The sequence below is a fragment of the Mastigoproctus giganteus genome, chromosome 12 (assembly GCF_048544385.1).
Source record: "Mastigoproctus giganteus isolate SK-2022 chromosome 12, ASM4854438v1, whole genome shotgun sequence".
Taxonomy (NCBI): domain Eukaryota; kingdom Metazoa; phylum Arthropoda; class Arachnida; order Uropygi; family Thelyphonidae; genus Mastigoproctus; species Mastigoproctus giganteus.
Genome location: NC_143586.1, coordinates 91,500,805 through 91,520,601, shown reverse-complemented (window position 1 = coordinate 91,520,601; position 19,797 = coordinate 91,500,805). Strand labels below are relative to the sequence as shown.

Genomic DNA, 19,797 nt, shown 5'->3' with positions numbered 1-19,797 from the left:
ACTTCAGTACTCCATTTGAAATCGAAAATGGCCACTAAAGTAGCCTTCTACATTTTGCGTTATACGTATGTATAATATTTATTTCAAAAATTCTTTAGTTAAACAACCTTATACTGTATTACATAAATGTTATAACTGAAGCTGCAGATCTTTTCGAATAATACATTCATTCATTCTAAATGAAATTCGTTTTATCGGTTATTAAAATGATTGCCACCATTTATAATCGGTGAAATACTGCGCCTCTTAAAATGAGATTTTTAAAAAAAAAATTATTATAATCGAATTGAGAATTTTCCTTTATTTTTCTTTCTCTTCTCTCTCTCTTTAATTAATACTGCATTTTCAGGTTATTCTTTTCACACGTGTTACATTCGCGGGTCGGAATTAAAATTATGAACCCCCTATCCTTAAATGTCAACAGCGCAGTGGACCATCACCTTGGCTTCTATTACGGCTCAAATATGATTTTTTATTGAAGTCATTAATCATGTCTTGAAGGATGCAGGACATGATTAATCTACGTGCTCTCTATCTACACCTGATAAAACTTTGTTTTTAAAATTGAACCGCGCAAAACCTTTAAGCGAATTATTACACTAATCAACTGGAAGCAGCAACGAAGTCTGCACTGGCAAAAAGTGAGTTTCCAAAAGTGAAATACCTTTTTTGGTTATTAAAATCGGCAGAAACAAAATCTGTATGAGATACAGAGTCCGATTTTATAGAAAATCGGACAGAGATAGGGTTGTTTTGAAATATCTCTTCAGTGATTGATAGCAACTATTTGGATGAATCCGTGGAAAATCATTTGCAAATTACGCGAAGGTAATCGTAATTAAAACTGTATTATCAGTTATGGAAGAAATATTTATTAGATGAAAGAGGAAAAGATCAGTGGAAAATTTGGGAGCATTTATGCAAAGTAGTCTTAATTATAAAATGTTTTCTAAGGGTCTGAACAATGCGTCAAGAGAAGATAGATGTAGAGTGGCGTTTAAAAGGAATGAGGAAAATTTATTAATAAAAAAAGGGAGAAATTGATGATAGATAGAAGGAATGTTTTTCCAGAATAACTGGAAAAGCTTGAAACTGAAATGGACGAGAGAATAAAAGAAGTGGTAGTTGATGATACTGAAGAGCAGGAATTTTTATGGACACCCATAAGTCGAGGATAAGAAAAGCATTATGTGATTACTTCTGAGATGTTCCATACGTGAGTGAGGAGGGGAATATTATTATTGAGAGCTGAAAAGAAAATGGTGGAAGTTTTCTCTTTAAAGTACCAAAATGAAATGTACTCTAAGATATTGCAATCGAGACTTTGAGAGAGAAAACAAATTGTAGGAGAACCAATATGGCTGCCTGTCGTACTCGTAGTACGAGTATGGGGAATTAAGCTCTTTAAGCGTTCTTGATTTTAGAATAGAAATTGACAGAGATCCAAGAAGAGAATATGGAGTATTCTACGGGTAAAAAAAAAAATCATTACTTTTTTATGGAAGTTGTCTTAATTACTTAAAGACAGCGAACGTGAAGTCCAAAGCGGTTTGTGACATCTGATAGAAAATAAAGGGGATTTATTGAGTTCATTAATTAAGAATGTCCAGAAAAGACCAAGGACTTTTAATTTGTTGTATTGTCTTAAATGAATTGGTATTTTCAGATGTAGTTTGTCAGCTAAGTCACAGTAACGTTTTTCATATGCAGTACCGAAATTTTTCTCGTCGTATTTGCAAGCTAATCGACAGTGATGAGAGAGAGATCAGAGCTTAAGCTATTTAAGGCGACTTTAGGACTAATACCTGTTTATTTATTCATACTTCTCGCCCACAGGGCATACAGACCCCAGACAATGGTGAGAAAGCCGAGAATTAAAGCAAGTTTAATACAAAGCAGTCGTATTAAATTTTTAATGAAATATATGCAAAGTTAGGATTAAGGAAACAGTAAAAAGCACTGTCTTATACATTGAGGGATTAAGCGTATAATCAGCGTGGTGATTATTTAATACCTGAAGGAAACAGCAGACCAATACCAAGTAAACTTAATGAAAAGAAAACTGCCCAAATGACCTTCACCCACAAAAAGAAGAAAAATGAAATTACGATTTTTGTGAACAATACCAGAATCCAAAATTCCCCCTCACATGTTGACCTTGGCCTTAAGTGGGATGAAGGATTAAACTTCATACCTCACTTCGAACACATTAGGAAAAAGACATAAGCAGCACTGTGGAGCACTAGACAAGAACTCACCGGTCTCCGAAGCCCTCATCTCATGATTCAATACATCCTTAAATGCGTTACACCGATTCCGTTGTACGCATCGACTATCTGGTCATCAGCCCCTGAGAGCAACATCAAGGCCTTCTTAGGAGTAGAATACTGGCTCCTGACATGGCTAAACAAGATTGCCGGGAAACCGTTTACCATCTCAAGAGCGGTCTTGTCTGCCAATCTGGACATCACACCCTGGAAGTATATCATCACAACCAGAAACATCTTAACTCTGGCAAAGCTACTAACGGAGAGAATAGATTCGCCGAAAGTGGGAAACGTGATCACTCGCCCTCGGATGATACGACCGAGAATAAATAGGGAAGAATTCCCTCTCTCAAGTGCGAATTGACTCAGTTGGACTCTCTGGGGAGATTTTTTCCCACAAATACTGTTAATTATTTTAATAATTTAAATATAGATCCAGAGAAACTATGTACAGACAAAATGTATAGGACAGAAATCTTTGGTAATGTGTATCGGCAAGTATAAATATAATAAGAAGACTAATTTAATAATTTATATAATAATATTCAGCATTTAACAACCATTTGCAATTAATTAAACCAACTTAACAATTAATTCATTAACCACATATTCTGTGTTTTTGTATTTCCATATTTTGTAAATAAGTTCATGTAAACATGCTTGTAAATACTATAATGTAACCACACCCTCTAGCCACGTGCTGTCTATGGGTGTCTCGAAAGAGAAATAAACAGATAATAATAATAAATATTGACTACGAGGAACAGGAAGTGAGAAATTCGTTTTTTAACGAGACTTCGCAAAACTTGAAGTAGCATATCCGGGATGATTTCGATTTGTTGTTTGGAAAATGGTAGATATCTTTAAAAAAAAATCTCTGGAACTGTGAAGTATGTTCCTCCCCCTTTGCTATTACTGTGCCATCTGAGATTTATATTTATGTACGGTTTGGCGGACGGCAATGCTCTGGAGGCTCATCGTTTGTACCACGAAAGGTTCCCAGAACGAAGATGTTCAGACAGGAAAACGCTTGAAGGTATCCATCGCCACCTTTGTGAACATGGGACCTTTACACCTCGTGCTGCCGACAGAGGACGACCAAGATCTAAGACTCCTGAAGTATAGGGTGGACCAACTGCCTGGCCTCCACGTTTACTGATTTCAACCCACTAGATTTCTTCTTGTGGAGCCATTTAAAGTCATTGGTGTATTCGACTCAAGTAGCTGATGTTGAAACTCTCCGCAATCGAATTGTGGCAGGTTGTGAGACAATACGAAACATGCCAGGAATTTGGCATCGTCTTCGCGAGTCCATGAGACCTCGATGTGAAGCCTATATTCAGGCAGAAGGTGGACATTTTGAACAATTACTATAAGGTGATGTGAACAGTTAAGTGTCATAGACAGACCTTCAAAACTCGGAAACCAAGCATTTCTGGAACTATGTTGATATAAAATATTTTTATTGTCTACATATGAGGAACTCATTCCTGAAGTTATGCCGTGTATTTTTGAGACACCCTGTATATATAAATGAGACTTAATGTTGATCTTATTTCAATGTTCTTATTCCTCTCCCTTTATTTATGATGTAATCCCTATGTGCTAATATATATTACTTTATCAATTATGCAAGCAAACATATTTATATATTCGTTGCTTATCTTGTCTCAATGAGTAGAAGACGAGACAAAAGTGATTTTTTAGAATAACATCACTTCAAACTGGCAATTAATAATAACACGATATTGGGTCACATAACTTGCTTTTGGACAGCTTATCTTTCCCTTTAAATGCCAATTTCCTTTAATATTAGACGCGTGAAAGATTATTTTTGTGATAATGGCTTTGTTCTGGCTATTTCCACATTTCTTCTCTTTTCTTTCCTTAAAACTGAAATTCTTTTTTCATTGTACGTGTCAGCTTATTCCATTCTGTCACTCCCTATACGCCGAGTGAATGAAGTGCTTGCTTACTTCCTTTGAGGGGTGCCAGGTGCAATATCCTGCTTTGTAATCCCTTCGTTTGACCTTCTGTCTCCTTTTTGGTTGCGAATCTCGCCTCACGTTTGGTTGGTGTATTTTTCTACACTTTTCTTTTCCCTCCGTCTAGCAGGGGCCGAACGCCACTTTTTGACAGTTTTACCATCCCTCTCGTCATTCAGGCCCTTCGGTTGCGCCGGAGTTCTCGGAACCAGTTTAGAGAACGTGGCGCCGCTGTACTAAAGGTCATGACCTCGTTTACTTGAAAGCCGTTTTTACAAATTGCACGGGGTGCAGCTATGTGGTCCTCCCCTTCAGAAAGAGGGAGATCTACAGACTTCTCCTGGGGGGAGGGAGGGTTGACAGATTTTATAACGTCCTTATAACGACAGACGAAATATCATGCTCTTGGTTGCCAACAAAACATGATAAGAAGAACTTCTATCTCGAAAAGTGTAAAATGATTGTTTTGGGTTAAAATCTTCACGCAGTGAATTGCTTATTGCAAAATATCGAACGATTCTGTTCAGCCTTTAGAGCTGTGGTGGTGCATAAACTAATGAACCAGGAGTTCTAACAGAACTCTAATGGCCCAAGACATGTTTCGCAACAAGTGCTCATTATGTAGGCCGGAAAACGTCTCCCGTGCTTGGCAATCGACGGAGGTTCGTGGGGCTGCTGGTAACCTCCTAAATTACACCGTAGCCTCCAGCAATGACACATTCGAGACGAAAACAATTTTCAGATCGAGATACCCGTAATTTTCTCAGATTCGTCAAACGAATCAATTATTCTGGACACTTGTTGGGCAAAGACTCCTGGACTTTTTATGAATCAATTATGGGACAGACCAGTTTACCGCCTTTTAAGGAGGTGGGTTTGCGGCTGTCTTTGTTACCCTTTGTAAACATCTTTTGGCTTCTTACTTAATTCTTTAGATTAAAACTGCCGTGAATTATACATTTAACTGAGCACATAAATCAGATCAATCCTGCGATGAATGGTCTCAGGAAAGACTTCGAGAGCTTCATCAGCTTGAAAACGTGGTTATTCAAAATAGTTGAATTTACAATTTGCTCAGCGAGTCAACAAATTGTCAACTTTAGATTTATGATATATAAATAAATCATAATTTATTTAAAGCATCAGAAAGCTTTTGTTTGATGTTCAGAATTCTGTTTTCTCGAAATACTTTTAAGAACAATGAATTTCATTCTCGTAGGAATTTAGGCCACTCTTTTTGAGAGGTTTGGATTCGATTCCCGTTGAACACTAGAGGAATTTCTGAATTCCTTTTCAAGGGTTGTTATCTGAACTCAGGCAGAGGGAGTAAGGTGTTCCCAGTGAGTTATTCTGGGACTGCACAGCATGCAAATCGGTGTATGAAAACAGACATCTATAGACAAAATACATCGAACGATTCCAATGTCTTGCTATAAAATGTAGTTGATAAGTTTGAAGTGGAAATTGATGATCTTTGTAGTTGTGGACCTTGTTTAGAAGATCTTTTGTTGTATAAAGAATTAGTTGGTTTTAGTAATACAGGTACAATGTTCTCTATACAACTACAGTTGATGTAAAGGACTACAGACAACGCCCACTGCCTCGCGGCTGTTTAATTTAATTTGTACTCTGATACCGCTAGGGTGCAGCACTATCACACCTTGTTATTTGAATATCTTAATAAGATTGGAGAGAAATGACGCCGAGCTTCGTGTTCGGCGTAACCTTTGACACGATGGCCTGTTCCGAACAATGCTTCCTTCTCTAAAAGGGCCGCAGAAACCAGACGGCAAAGTGACTCCCCCAGCACGACTAGCGTGAATCCGATCACCGCCCATTTGCAATTCTGACAGACGCTTCGTACAGGGAAAAAGCTGGAGGAAGAGCAAGGAGGTGGAGAGAGAGAGAAAGGAGTGTCTGTAGGAATGATGCTGCTTTTCCCTGAACGTGTTCTCCCCCTCGACTGCCGAATTTCATCATTAGCCAGCTAAGAAAATAAATTTGATACGTCAGAGACGGGTGGGGGAACTTTTATAAATGGATGCCTTCAGCATCGGAATCATGGGAAAGTCGTAAAATGGCAGCAGATGATGCTGTCGAAAAGAGCATTTGGAGTTGGGAACCATATGTTTCCACTCTCTCTCTCTCTGATGCACGCGATTCACCAACAGTCTCGTGAGATCGCACGCAACAGTACATCAGCTTATTCTACAGTTTTCTGCATATTTATTTTTTTTGAACAGCATCCGAAGTACAGGTTAGGGGATTAATCACAGAAAGAAGTGAACTCCCGCAAGGTTCGTTCCCCCCCCCCTCCCCTTGGATGCGGTGTTTACATCTCTTAACTATTTGCCAATCTCGTCCGTTTATCTTGGAACATCGTTAGACCTGCGAACTCGTGTCTGGTGTCCCCTTTAGCTTGTTAATGTTAATTGCTTTTGACATCAGTTTTATTTCCCGATGAGTATCTGAGCATTGCCAGCCCGCTGCCGATGCACTCGATGTCGTAGAGGACGGACTGGGAGCACGTGCAAGAGACAGGAACATAGTTCGAGGGCGTTTCACTTCTGGAGGAAAAAGTGGGGGGAGAGAAAGAGGGTGAAGAGATAGGGAGAGGGGAGTTGAATCGAAGATTTCGTAGTTTACGTTTGTACAGATGGGCTGGTGTTTATTCCGTCCATCATCCCACGTGATGGCGGACTTTGAGAGGTGGGGGCGGCCACTTTGAAAGATGAGCTGACGATCCGTGTAATGTACTTGGTGGGAGGCCTTTAAGGGACTCGCTATAGGGGAATAAAGATGAGATCTGATAGAATCCAGACTAGTGTCACATCTGCTTCACTGAACACGAAATTAGAAATGAATAGTTCAGGAGGTCAGCGAGCTGACGGACAGGATAAAAGCACACTCCAGTGTGAATAGTGCATCCCCCCCCCTCGGACATCTGGGCAACACATTTGTCGTTTTTTTAAGGGGTGGGAAAGAGGAAGAGGTCGGGAAAGCGTGTACTTGATACGAATGATCCATTTGCGTCGATATCAATGTTTGCTTGCGCCTGTGCAGAAGTGTCTGAATAACAAAGGTCTGACTGCGAGTGATCCAGGACTATGATAATCATCCCTTGGCAGCGTGCTCAAGTAATTGCTTGTGTTCTTTTAATTATTAATGGCTTCGCGCTGAAAGAATTGCCAGACGAGACGCTTTATCTTCCATTAATCACCGGTGGATGTTTTTATCACACTGTTGACACTCCCTCGTGTTCCTACGCATCAGAGAGACTGAGGAACGTTTTTATTCCTCTTTTTTTTTGTTGACTCGGCTCATTAATGAAGTCTGCTAATGAAGCCTTACTGCGCAACTAATTAGTAGGAGCTAATGGTCTGGTCTTGCAGTTACTGGAACATTTATAGAGGACTCTCCGTGGTGGGGTGCGTCTCCTCTCGTGATGTGAATAGGACGGTTATGTTATCTTCTGGTATCTCGGACTGCAGCCAACCGGAATAAATCGAGATTTTCAGGCTAATTTAACAGTCTGTGTACACGTCTCTAAGAACTATATTTAGAACTGAATGACACCATTGAAAGCTGCTATTAATATATTTGGGTGGTTCTCGCAGGCAAAATTTATTCAAACGCACAAAAATGTACATTTTAAGTTTGTGAAGGAGAAAGCTGAAGAGCTCCTCAGTTCTATACGATTAACACAAGCTCTTATATAGTATTCATACTTGAGAAACATCAGTGACACGTTGGATTCAGCACGCTGAGTACATTAAAAAAAACAAACAGTTAAATATAAACGAACATTTTAATTATTATTATTTTTGTTATCTGGAGGATTTTTAGAGTTTCTATCCCTGGAACTTGTATTATTTTTCCGATTTGTTAATTAAAATAGTTTAAGGTTGCGTGCGGTTAACCTAGAATTAGTTTCGGCATAGGATACATCCATAGTTACACAAGTTTCGTTTCATATTTATTCAAAATGATTACACGTTATCATCCAAATCTTTTCATCCAGCTTGGAAGATACTGTTCCTCTTAATGGATGATGAATAGACCTTTAAAGTTGTGTTATGTAGATAAACGGATAGAAATGAATGTACAAATTATTCAGAGGTGGATAGACAGACAGGCAATAATCCTTTAATGAGAGAGAGAGAGAGAGAGAGAGAGAGAGAGAGAGAGAGAGAGAGAGAGATTATGCACTAGTTAGTTTGATGGATGGAGTGATGGATGAATTGGTAAACACTTGCGCACGTGTATGCCATCGTTGAGAGTTCCTGTTAAAAGCAGCCAACAGATCTTGGGTCTCCAAACGAACAGTTCGCTAATTACGTACACCACACTGCAGCGTTGTAGTAAACATGCGTGCGAATGTAATTAGCAGAAGCGTTCCACGAACGCCAATTTGTAAGCATTATCGTCTTTTCGCATGACAATAAAATCAAAACAGGAATTAGTAGTTCTTCCCCCCTCCTTCCCCCTCTTATCCGCGCCGGGTCACGTGGTGTCCTACAACCATTAAATAATCATTAGAGTAGGAGCTGACTAATAGGACTTTACATATGAACGTATTTCGCACCCACTCTTCTCTCGAATCCATTTTGTCTAAATGGCCTGTTTATAAGATGGTCATTATGATGCTGGTAGTTAAGGAGATACCTGGTCGCGTATTCGCGTCATGTACCCAGCCGGGACTCTTTACTAAATGGATGGAATGATTTTCCCGAAGAGAGCAGATGCGAGATGCGCCAAATGGTTAAAGTATGCAGAGCGAGGTAATCAAATCTTTTTCCTCAACATTAATTTTCCTCTGGTGATTGCCCCGCATTGTGACCAGTTTAATTACCCAATTATTTTTAACCGTGGTGTAGGTTTCAGGAAAGTTGGTAGCAACCTCTTATTAGAAGAGACCAGCTCCTTTTATTTCTAAGGAAAGAAATTCCCCTTCTTCTTGGAATCTTTTAAATCTAAGTTTCCCCGTGCTTAGGCGTTTTTTTTTTTTCTTCTTCCATTTAAATGAAGAATCGCCAGAAGGTCGAGGATAAACCATTTCAGTAGCTTATTTAGGGTTAATCGTGGAAGTCAAAAAGTAACGGGAACTTGTTTATTGTTGATATTAATGGTTATTGAAAAGCACTGATGCCCTCTAGGTCTGCTCTCAAAATTCCAAATATCTTTCATTGTAATAAAGGTGATTTTCCACAGTCATAGAGCACAACTTGTATTCTTGAAGAAGAGCTCATTATTTTTAACATTAATTGATCAAATATGAAAATTGGTGGCGCATCTGGCTTAGTCCAATTCCGTGGACAACGTTCTAAGTCTCCATGAAAAGTCATTCAGCCTAGGGCTTTCTATTTATTACGTATCCTAGTTGTGCACGATTCCTCTGTCGGATGGACATGAATTTTATTGAGAATTCAGTTGTATTCTAACAGTTTAGTAACGTTCTATACTCGACCTTTGCTGACTAGCTTTTGCAATTGCACAGTCCATGTCAGGTCGTCTGTTTTTTTTATAAGCAAAGGTTAAAACACCTCTTAATGGCGTTTTTCGATGAGAGTTTTTCGCACCCAATCGATTTTCTCCAGCAAATCGTTTTTATTCCATTCTTTTCTGCTGAAATCGACACAGCTGACTTCCAGCCGATGCGAACGCTGCAGCGAGTTACTTTTTAACCACGTGCACGGCTTAACATGTTGGATTCTTTCTTTCTTTCTGTTCGCAAAGAATGAGCGATGGGAATTGATTGTAATTTTCCTGGAGTTTTATGAATAATGTCTGCCTCTCTCTCTTTCCCCCTTTTCCCACTCCACCCTTCCCCGTCAGCTGACACTCCATTTGTTTCTGTCCAATCTAACATCACAGATGATATTCATAGCAAGCCGAAAAATTGCGATCAATGCCATCACTCGGGATGGAGGCTGTTGTACCGTCAGCTGCAAATTGCGAATGAACCTGGTGGTCATAGTTGAATACGTGACCTAGCGCTGAAATACCTCCCCCCCCTCTTCCAATACACAAGAAAAGGAATTGCAAAATTCTGCCGCCTACAATCACGCAATCAGACGTGTCAAGGAATGAACCGTGGAGTTCAAAAATTTCTCTTCATCGTTGCCTTACAGAGGAATTACAAGTGTATTCCCCCCCCCCCTACATAATCCCCTTCGTCTCACGTTCCTTTCTTGGTGGTATTTATCGCAAGTGCAGTCCATCATGCTGAGTACAATGGACAGTTCTCAAATCTCGATTTGTCTTCGCAGAGAATGTGTGACCGTGCCATTCTTCTATTGAACCGACCGAGTTTTCCGCTTGGTATGACGGAAATTTGCTTAATATCAGCAGCGGAGGTGACGTGTTCGATGATTTGTCTTTATAAGAAGAGGGGAAAAATAATAATAAAGCATGGCGGCAAAGAATTCCGAAGTTTTTAAAGAATTTTGTGAAAAAAATTCAGCGGAGAGTGATATCAGGGATGTGAAAGGAAGCTGGAGAGTGCGACTATGAATAGCGGAGCATTGGAGTTCACAAGAGCAGTTAAAGTGCATTTTATAGACAGAAAGGAAAGAAAGAAGGAAAAGCTTCAGCGCACAGACCATAGCTTCTCTTTTTAACTATCTTCATACTCCATTGTGAAGTTCTTGCATGCAACACTGATGCCCAAATAAAATCAGCGATGATTTCTTAAGGATATCCAAGGATTTCTTAAGGATTTTGTTTAAAGTATTCGTAAGAATAATTTTTTATATACTTTCATTATCTTTTAAGCAATCTGATGGCTGTAGTGGTCTTCCTGATACGAGTAGCACACTGGTGGGGGGAAAGGTTCCAAGAGTAAATTATATCCGTGCTATAATTTCATACCACGAATATTGCTGGACTGGCTTTGATGTCCATTCACTGAGGTTCATTGGCGTCAACATTAAGTGCTGCGAAAATTACACAACGAATACAGCCTTTACGAAGATTTGATTTCTGTAATAGACAGTTGTTATGTTCTGTGATCCAACTTTGCGATCTCATAAGAGATTGGGAGTTTGTGAACAGCAGAGGAAGGTTCAGGTTTCTTTTGCCAGCTCATTTCTTTCTCACTAACAACTCACTCGGTTGTTTTTCTCTCACTCGGATTCACTGATGGTATCAGTAAATCTCTACCAATAACACCTCCCTTCTGTGACTTTTTTTCCAGAGAATTTTGAAAAATCTGCATATGGCAGATTTGCTAATCTAAGCAGCAGCTTTCAATTATTAGAAGAATTAGTGTTATTTTATTTTTCGCCTTTTTACACTCTGTTCTTTCACGGTTTTTCACCTTGCTACGTGACACCATTGAGTTAGTCGGTTTCTGGCGAGGGCAGCATGGTTTTTCTCCCGGAAACTCGTGTTTTTCATCCAGCAAGCAGAAAATCGACCACAGAACACGCAATTTACAGATGGTATGTATGGAGCAAGATGGTCTTAGTCTCCGATGCTCCTAAAATTCAATAACAACAACCGTCCTCGTTTATGTCATCAATCTCAGGAAAAATGCAACAGAAAAGTTCAGAAAATGCAAACCAAGTGTTTCTTTGATTTATTAAAAATATTCAGTTTTGGAATTGTGGGTTCTCTTAATGCTTCCCATTCTGTCGCTGTCTTTACAATTGGATGGCCATTTTCCCTTTTGGCAGTTCAATGGTCTTTGCCCTTAGACTTTTAATCTGAAACTAGGGAGAGAAACAGAACCAACCACAGAATATATTAAACACTAAATTTGCACGCATTTAGTGATTGACTGCACTGTGCAAAAGTCTTCATGTAAAAATTTATTTCTTATTTTAATTTTTTTATTCCTTATTGTTTAAATTTAAAATGTTAAAAAAATTAATGTTTTCATCATTGTAACTGCCCACCCAGTAACAGTCCCTAACATTAGTTTTCCTCTCTTTACAGGACGATGCTTCGTTGCTGTCAGTCAACTGCATTGTGGACGGACTTCATCTTCTCTGTAAGATGACCCACTGTGTCATTCCCAGCTTTTGCTTCTCTGAGGGTGCTACATGCCGAGGTCAACGGAGGTCAAGTTTCCGGGAGTATGCGGGTGTACACGCTATACAAGTGTCGTTTGGTTGCAGTAGGATGTACGCTGTGTTTTGGCATCTTCATCCTGGCCAGTCTTCCTCTGCAGGACCTTCCCAGCGACTCTGTCCCGTACGACCGACACGAGGACGACACGAACGACTTGACCTACAACACCGCAAAACGAATCAGAGTAGTGCAGGCTTATGGAAAAGTGATGTCGCCAGTGGCTCCGAACACTTTTTATGGAGTTCGAAACCATGAAACTCGCAGTGATGGGAGGACTAGTCGAACGGCCCACCAGGGTTTCACCAGACAAAAGACTGACCTGTCTGGGGAGGCAGCAGATGATGAATTCGACAAAGACTATGCTAAAGATTACGACAGCTATAGCAGTGACGACATTGTGCCAGACGATTATAATGCTTACGAGGACTATGAACAGTACGAAGACACAGAACCCAACTCTGTGTTCAAGGAAGGAGATTTCGATAGTGTCCGTGAGGTATCGCCGACTATTAGGATCAAAGTATTGCTTAACCGCACGAGTGTCTTGATAACACACACGTCCAGTCGAAGTACTTGGGGACTTCACAAAACTCGCATCCCTAAAGTGTCCAGCAGCATCCCCATGAAAGTAGCAGGTAAGGGCGGTCAAAGGTCACCTTTATTGAGCAGTGCATCTCCAGTGACACCCGCTGTGATCAGCAATCGGGGTTACAGACTACAGTTTAAGGTGCCCTATCATTCGTGGAGGAGGAACGCCACTAGTCATGAAGTGACAGTGATTTCAAAAAGGAAGTTTCCGGTGATAGAAAGTACGGTGTTCTGGTCGACGCAGCTAGAGGAAAGAACCCCCAAAGGTGAGTTCTTACTCCACAATGTAAAAGTACCTCTGACTAATGCATAAAGTACCGCTGCTTGATACGTTCTTCTGTCAATCCGATAACCCCCATAAGATTGTTGAATTCAAACCCGCCGCAATTCGCTGAGTGGAAATTAATGAATCTCTGGAGAAAGGGACGGACACAAAGTGCGTCTCTTCTAATTAACGATCATTTCAAGTAAACAGGTTAATCACAATGTGGTAAAGGCTCAATTCTTCTAGGAATATTCTTCACCCCACGTCCACTCATTTGGTACGCCTGTGGATTCCACAAGGAATTTAGTGAGCATGACGTAATTTCATTTAAACTTTTTATTTGGTTCAAAGCAGAACCAAAGGCGAAACTTAGTGTTTGAGAATTCCACGCTAATGCGGAATATGTTTGCATAAGGTCCACTTACCTTCGCTCCTGATAAGAAAATACATTTTTCTGAACTTTGGGAGTTCAATGCAAACCACATGCAGGAGGGTGGCCGTCGTGGGTAGCACAGTTGGTACGATCGCCGTCCTCCCCACACAGGGTGGAAAAAACCCGAGTTCGAATCCCGTCGATGACGGGAGGAATTTTTATGGATCTTTTTCACAACATGGCTGAGTTAGTCGGTCTCAGGAAGGGTAGAATGGTTTTTCTCTCAAAAAATCTGGTTTTTCGTCCAGCAAACAGAAAATCGACCTCAGAACGCGCAATTAGCATTAGTAGAGGCATACGATGCAAGAAAGCAAGCGTATGCAGCATCAGCCAAATAAAAAAAAAAAAAGAAAAACCCCCCCGTTTCATCCCTCCATTCGGTCCAAATGCCTGTTCAGCTCAGTCTTAAATTTATAGAAGAAGAAGAAGAAATCTTTATTGCATACAAAAAATGCATATGCCGTACACAATACCCTTCACGGCTAGAAGCCAGGGGTTTACAGTAAAGGTTAATACAAGGTAAAAGTCTAATATAAAGGTTACAAAGGCTAATACACTGCAATAGACAAGGATGAGATAGGAGAAAAAATAATCTTATTACTAATTATACAAGTGTAATGAAATGAAAGCAAATAGAAAATTTACATATGAACGTAAATATACAACAGCATGTTATCATGCTAATTTATCCTCCAGGGAGCAGTCCTCTTACAGTGTTGGAGTCATCTGAGCAGGCGCAGAAAGTTGAAGCAATGTAGTGAGGGATCCATGGGAGTGATGGACAGGTCCTTGGGAGCAGGTTCTAATGCCCTGTGACATGGTCCTGAGAAGGAAGTCGATGGAGTAAGTTCTGCCTGTATTTTTTATCCAATGCGAACTTGTAGAGGTCGCCATCCAAGGAGTATACGTACTGCAGCATTTGCACGGGTATGAAGCGATCGGATAACTTTAACCGGTTTGGGGTGGCCTGGAGGACTGGATTGGCCCGAAGGCTTGGGACCGGGATCCTCCAACCGCAGTTGGCCCAGAAGTCTGGGTGCGAAATAATGCCAACCATCATTTTTACAGAAAAGACGAGTCTTCTCTCATGGATAATGGCAGGAAGACGTCTGATGTTTAGAGATGCTGCCATCTGGGTGGTCCTTCGTGCAGGGGGAAGTCGGAATTTCCATATGGCCCACTTCAATAGCCAAAATTCGCCCGCAAAAATCCGTCTTAGATGCGTTGCGGCAGTTGAGGTCCAGACTTCTGCTCCATAAAGAATGACCGGATAGACACACGTCTTAATATACCTGCATCCAACGGCCGGGTCATGGACATGCATAAGTTGTTGCTTAAGCATCCACCGGAGTCGACAGAATTTTTTTTGCAGGTGGTCTATGTGTGGTATAAAGGAGAGCTTCTGGTCAAAAATAACGCCCAGGTCGGTGTGTTGCTGCACAGCAGAAATCGCGGATCCTCTTATATTGGGTTGCACCATCGTTGGGTTCCGTTTGATCGAGAAAGTGAGCTGTTTCGACTTCTCAGGATTGATGTGAAGGCCGAAACCGGAGAGGAAGGCCTCGAGGTTCTGGATTTTATGTTCGATTACGACATTTGTGTAGTCAGCAGTGTCTCCGGGGTTGATAACAGTGAACAGCTTTATATCATCGGCGAAGGTGATAATATCAGTTCGGCCCGTCACGAAAGGCAGAAGAACGGCTGAGAACAAAATACCAGAGAGGACCCCACCTTGTGGGACTCCAGTTGTAATATTTCTGGTGTAGCGTCGATTGGCATCGCGAACAATAATCGTCCTATTCTCAAGCATTGACTGAATGAACCAGAGCACGTCTCCGCCAATGAAGTAATACTCACTTAAGCTATGAACTTCCACAACAAAAGATGGAAGTCTGTTCCACCAATCAACTACCCGCTGACTGAAGGCAAATTTCCGTACATCTATTCCATTTATCTTTCTTCAGTTTGAAACTGTGCCCCCTCAAGTTCTTAGTCTGAGCAAGACGAAGAATCTCATCAGCATTCAGCTTGCTCAACCCATTCAAAGCCTTATACACCTCAATCAGACCACCTCGCAGGTGCCTACTCTCCAGGCGCTGCAATTTGCAGAACTTAACTCTTTCTTGGTAAGAGCACCTCTTTGTTCCCCTCACTAATCTTGTTGCCCTTCTTTGTACTCGTTCTAGCAACTTTACATCCTTCCTAAAATGAGGCCTCCAGACCTCTACACAGTACTCTAAGTGTGGCCTGACCATTGCCTTGTGTAACAGGATTACCAGCTCCCTGTCCCTGGTAGCAAAATTCCTATATATCATTGGCAAGATTCCACGACCTGCCCTGGCAGCCCGTCTGCACTGTTCAGCAAACTTCATATTTGACTGCACAATTACCCCATGTCTTTTTCACTTTCCACTTCCCTGAGTGTAGTACCGCAGAGTTGGTACGTTTCTCTTCGGTTATTGTTACCCATATGCAGTACTTTGCATTTGTCAATGTTAAACTCCAGTTTCCACTTCTCAGCCCATTTTCCCAACTTATCTAGATCCCGTTGGAGTAGCATACTGTCTTTAACAACCCTGCCAATCTTTGTATCATCTGCAAACTTGGACATGAAACCTGATATACCTTTATCAATATCATTGATAAATATGCAAAACAACAAAGGGCCCAGTACCGAACCCTGGGGAACTCCACTAATAACGTTTGTCCACGATGAGCAGTGTCCATTGATTACCACTCTCTGTTGTCTCCCACTCAACCATCCCTTTATTAATTGTAGCAGCTTATCCTTAATGCCATACCTCTCCAATTTGTACAGCAGTCTTTCATGTGCAACAGTATCAAAAGCTTTCCTGAAATTCAAGTATATGATATCGAAATGTTTGGCAGTCAGTTCCTTTGTGACCACATCATAGTAACCAGTCAAATTGGTCAGACAAGACCTCCCTTTGACAAACCCATGCTGTCTCTTAACTATTACTGCAGTTTTCTCTAGATGATCCTACATTGCTTCTTTAACCGGTGATTCCATTATTTTCCCCCGAACACAAGTTAAACTAACAGGCCTGTAGTTACTTGTCACCTTTTGAACCCCCTTTGTGAATTGGTGATACATTTGCAAACCTTAAGTCCATGGGGACCTCCCCTGAGTCCAAGGAAGCTCTCATAATTATGGCCAAGGACTGCTTACTTCCTTTGCTGCCTCCTTTAATATAACTGGATAGATCCCGTCCACCCCAGGTGCCTTTTTTTATGTTTAACTTCAACAATTTCTCCTCCACTTTGCTCTCAGTTATTACAAAATCACTTGGCTCCCTTTTAGCGTTTGATAAACTTCGGGCACTCCCTTCATTGAATAACTCCTCATGAGTGAATGTAGATGCAAAATACTCATTCAGTTTATCAGCTACCTGAGCATGATCATCAATAGTCAACCCATCTATGTTAAGTGGTCCAATCTGATTCATCCCTTTCCTTTTAGAATTTACATAAGTAAAGAACTCCTTGCTGTTTTTCTTTGCATAATCTGCCTTCGCCTGTCTGACTTGATTACAGACTAGTTTATACCTGCCATAGGCTTTTGTGTCGCCTGATACTTTATATGCATCCATACATTCTTCTTCTCTGCCACGAGCCTCATTAGTTCATCTGACATCCATTTAGGCCTAAACCTTGAACAGTATTTCTTAGTTGGAATGAAAAGCCTAGTAGCTTCCAAAATTAAGTCCCAAGACTTCCTATTTAGAATTGACTGTTGGTAACATCATCAGTTGATCCCACTATACAGAATTTAAAAACTGTCTGAGACCCCTGTAGTCACATTTACGAAAGCAAAAGCTCTTCCCTTTAGCCTTTATGATAGTTACATCTTTAAGTAATTCCCACATCAGTAGAGTGTGATCACTGTCACCCAGTGGTTCTTTTATCTTCAGATTCTTACTGCATGAAGAATCACTATTGATAATCAGATCAAGGGTATTAATCCATCTGTTTGCCTCTCGAACATGTTACTGTAGAAAACAGTCATCCAATGAATCCACAGAAGCCTTGCTATTGTGCGAGTGACCAACTCACAAGTTCCAGTCAATATCTGGAAAGTTAAAATCTCCCATTACAAGACATTCTGATTTACTGGCCCACTCTATTTCTCTGCACAATTGCTCATTATACTCATCAGATTCATTTGGCCTATAACACGCACCTACTCTCATTTTTCCTTTCCCAGTGCTTATGTCACACCAAACAGACTCAACGTTGCATTGTCCACCAACATCAATTGGATGCACTTCCTTAGATTTTATGTGTTTCTCTAACTAATAGCATAACCCCTCCTCCCTTCCTGTCCTGTCAATCCTTTCTGTAGACATTGTACTCCTCAAATTCCAATTCTGCACTGCTTATATCTGTGTGACACCACATCTCTGATATCCCAACAATATCTGCCGTTGGTGTCTTGACTAGCACTTCAGCATACAATTTACACTGAGCAAAATTGCCTTAGTCGCCGATGTTCATAAAACCCAATAACAACAAGAAGCAGGATGCTTGCATTTTAAATTTGGAATATCCTCGTTTCAGATGATTCAAGAGGTGAAATTACGGAAAAACATGTAGTTCAAAACTTCACCATTAGAAGACAAATAATTATCGTCATACCTAAACATAGCTATCTGAAGACATCCACGCTGTTGAGTATTATATTACTGACCAGTGATGGAGCACGCAGCAATCCTTTTGACCATCTAAGTCGAAATAAGTATGAAGAGTGATGTGATGACATTTGATTGTTTTTAATGATGGTTTTCAGGTAACGAAATCTGTTTTCACATAATTTAGAGACATTAAGCCTGAAACGTTGAAGCAAGATTAACCTCACACTTGTCCATATAGCAATTGCCCCGAGCGCCAAGCGAGTGACTATAGTGATTCCAAAATTATTTCCAAGCGCCTACTCTTATAAAATATATAATATATACGACTTAACTCTACTGACCCTTTAACCAATAACTTTATCGCTTGGTCATTGGTGGCTTCCTTCCCACCTCCATGTGGTAGGGCCAGAAACCTAGGACGAAAAGCCCCCGTACCGGGGCTAAAAGGAGCAAAGATCAGTAGGCCAAATTCAGGCACTATCGCACTGGACATTCAGACATGGTCCTATCTAATCGCACAACCGACGACCTAGAAACTATCTTAGTGAAGAGACAGAAACATGTCCGAAATCACGACCTTTATTCTTTGTTGTACACTCCACTGAAGAACTGACAATCAGTTTGAAGAACGTGTCCTTTCTTCATGCAGGAAGGATTGGCAGAAACTCCGAAGTCAGTGAGACTCTGTATTCCTGAGACATCCTAGTACAACGAGTTATACTCAGAACAACTGTTGCAAGTAAACAACTTTGACGGAATATTTGTAACCATCACCCCCATAAAACACTGGATTCTTCCAGAGGAGTCGTCTCGGAATAGGAATTGCTCTGTGTTGCATAGGATAAAATCTGCAACGAATTTAGAGCAAGGAGAAACAAGTCAAAAGAATAACGATTCGGAGAGAGCTAGAAAATAGTGCCTACCAGAAATCCAATTCTCACTTTTGATATGCCTCGACTTCCAGCGACCTTAAAAGTGGGATAGCTGAACTGTCCAGTTAACCTATGCATTCCAAACCCCTGCGGTGTTTCAAATGCCAAAGATAATGAATACTCTCAAACAGTGTGCAGAGGTACTCCTGCTTGCGCCTGATGAGAACTGACAGACCACGACAGTAAAGAATCACCATCTCCTTGGTAACATGTAATAACTGCAAAGGGGATCCTGCCTATTCTAGAACTTGACTATTAGAAGAAAACCATTCAAAATGGTTCAACCAAGCATTACAAAAAACGTGCTGTGCACAAACAGTAACAAAAACTGTTTAGTCGGAACCGAAATTGAGTTTCATCGCTCCACATGTCTTCCCCCCCCCCCAAGGTTAGACATCTGCCGAACATATCTCGACCATCAAAACAGAAAGTAACGACAAATATCCCTATCACAATACCACCAGACAACACAACCTCACATGGAAGAAATGGAACAGGACGCCCATGTTTTTCGAAGAAAGAGAAACACAACTTTACCTCCATTCGGAAACAACCCGAAGGAACCATTAGAACCAAACAATGAACCGTTTCATACAGTGAAC

General features: G+C 40.7%; 1 protein-coding gene across 1 annotated transcript in view; it reads left to right on the top strand.

Moving 5' to 3' along the window:
- The window catches only part of LOC150077271 (four-jointed box protein 1-like), a 62,260-nt gene that overhangs the window by 31,538 nt on the left and 10,925 nt on the right, over nucleotides 1–19,797 (top strand). The window contains exon 2 of the mRNA XM_090385836.1: nucleotides 12,191–13,179. Coding sequence (XP_090241962.1) covers nucleotides 12,333–13,179 — 847 coding nt within the window. The 5' untranslated portion in view covers nucleotides 12,191–12,332. The remainder of the gene's footprint in view (nucleotides 1–12,190; nucleotides 13,180–19,797) is intronic.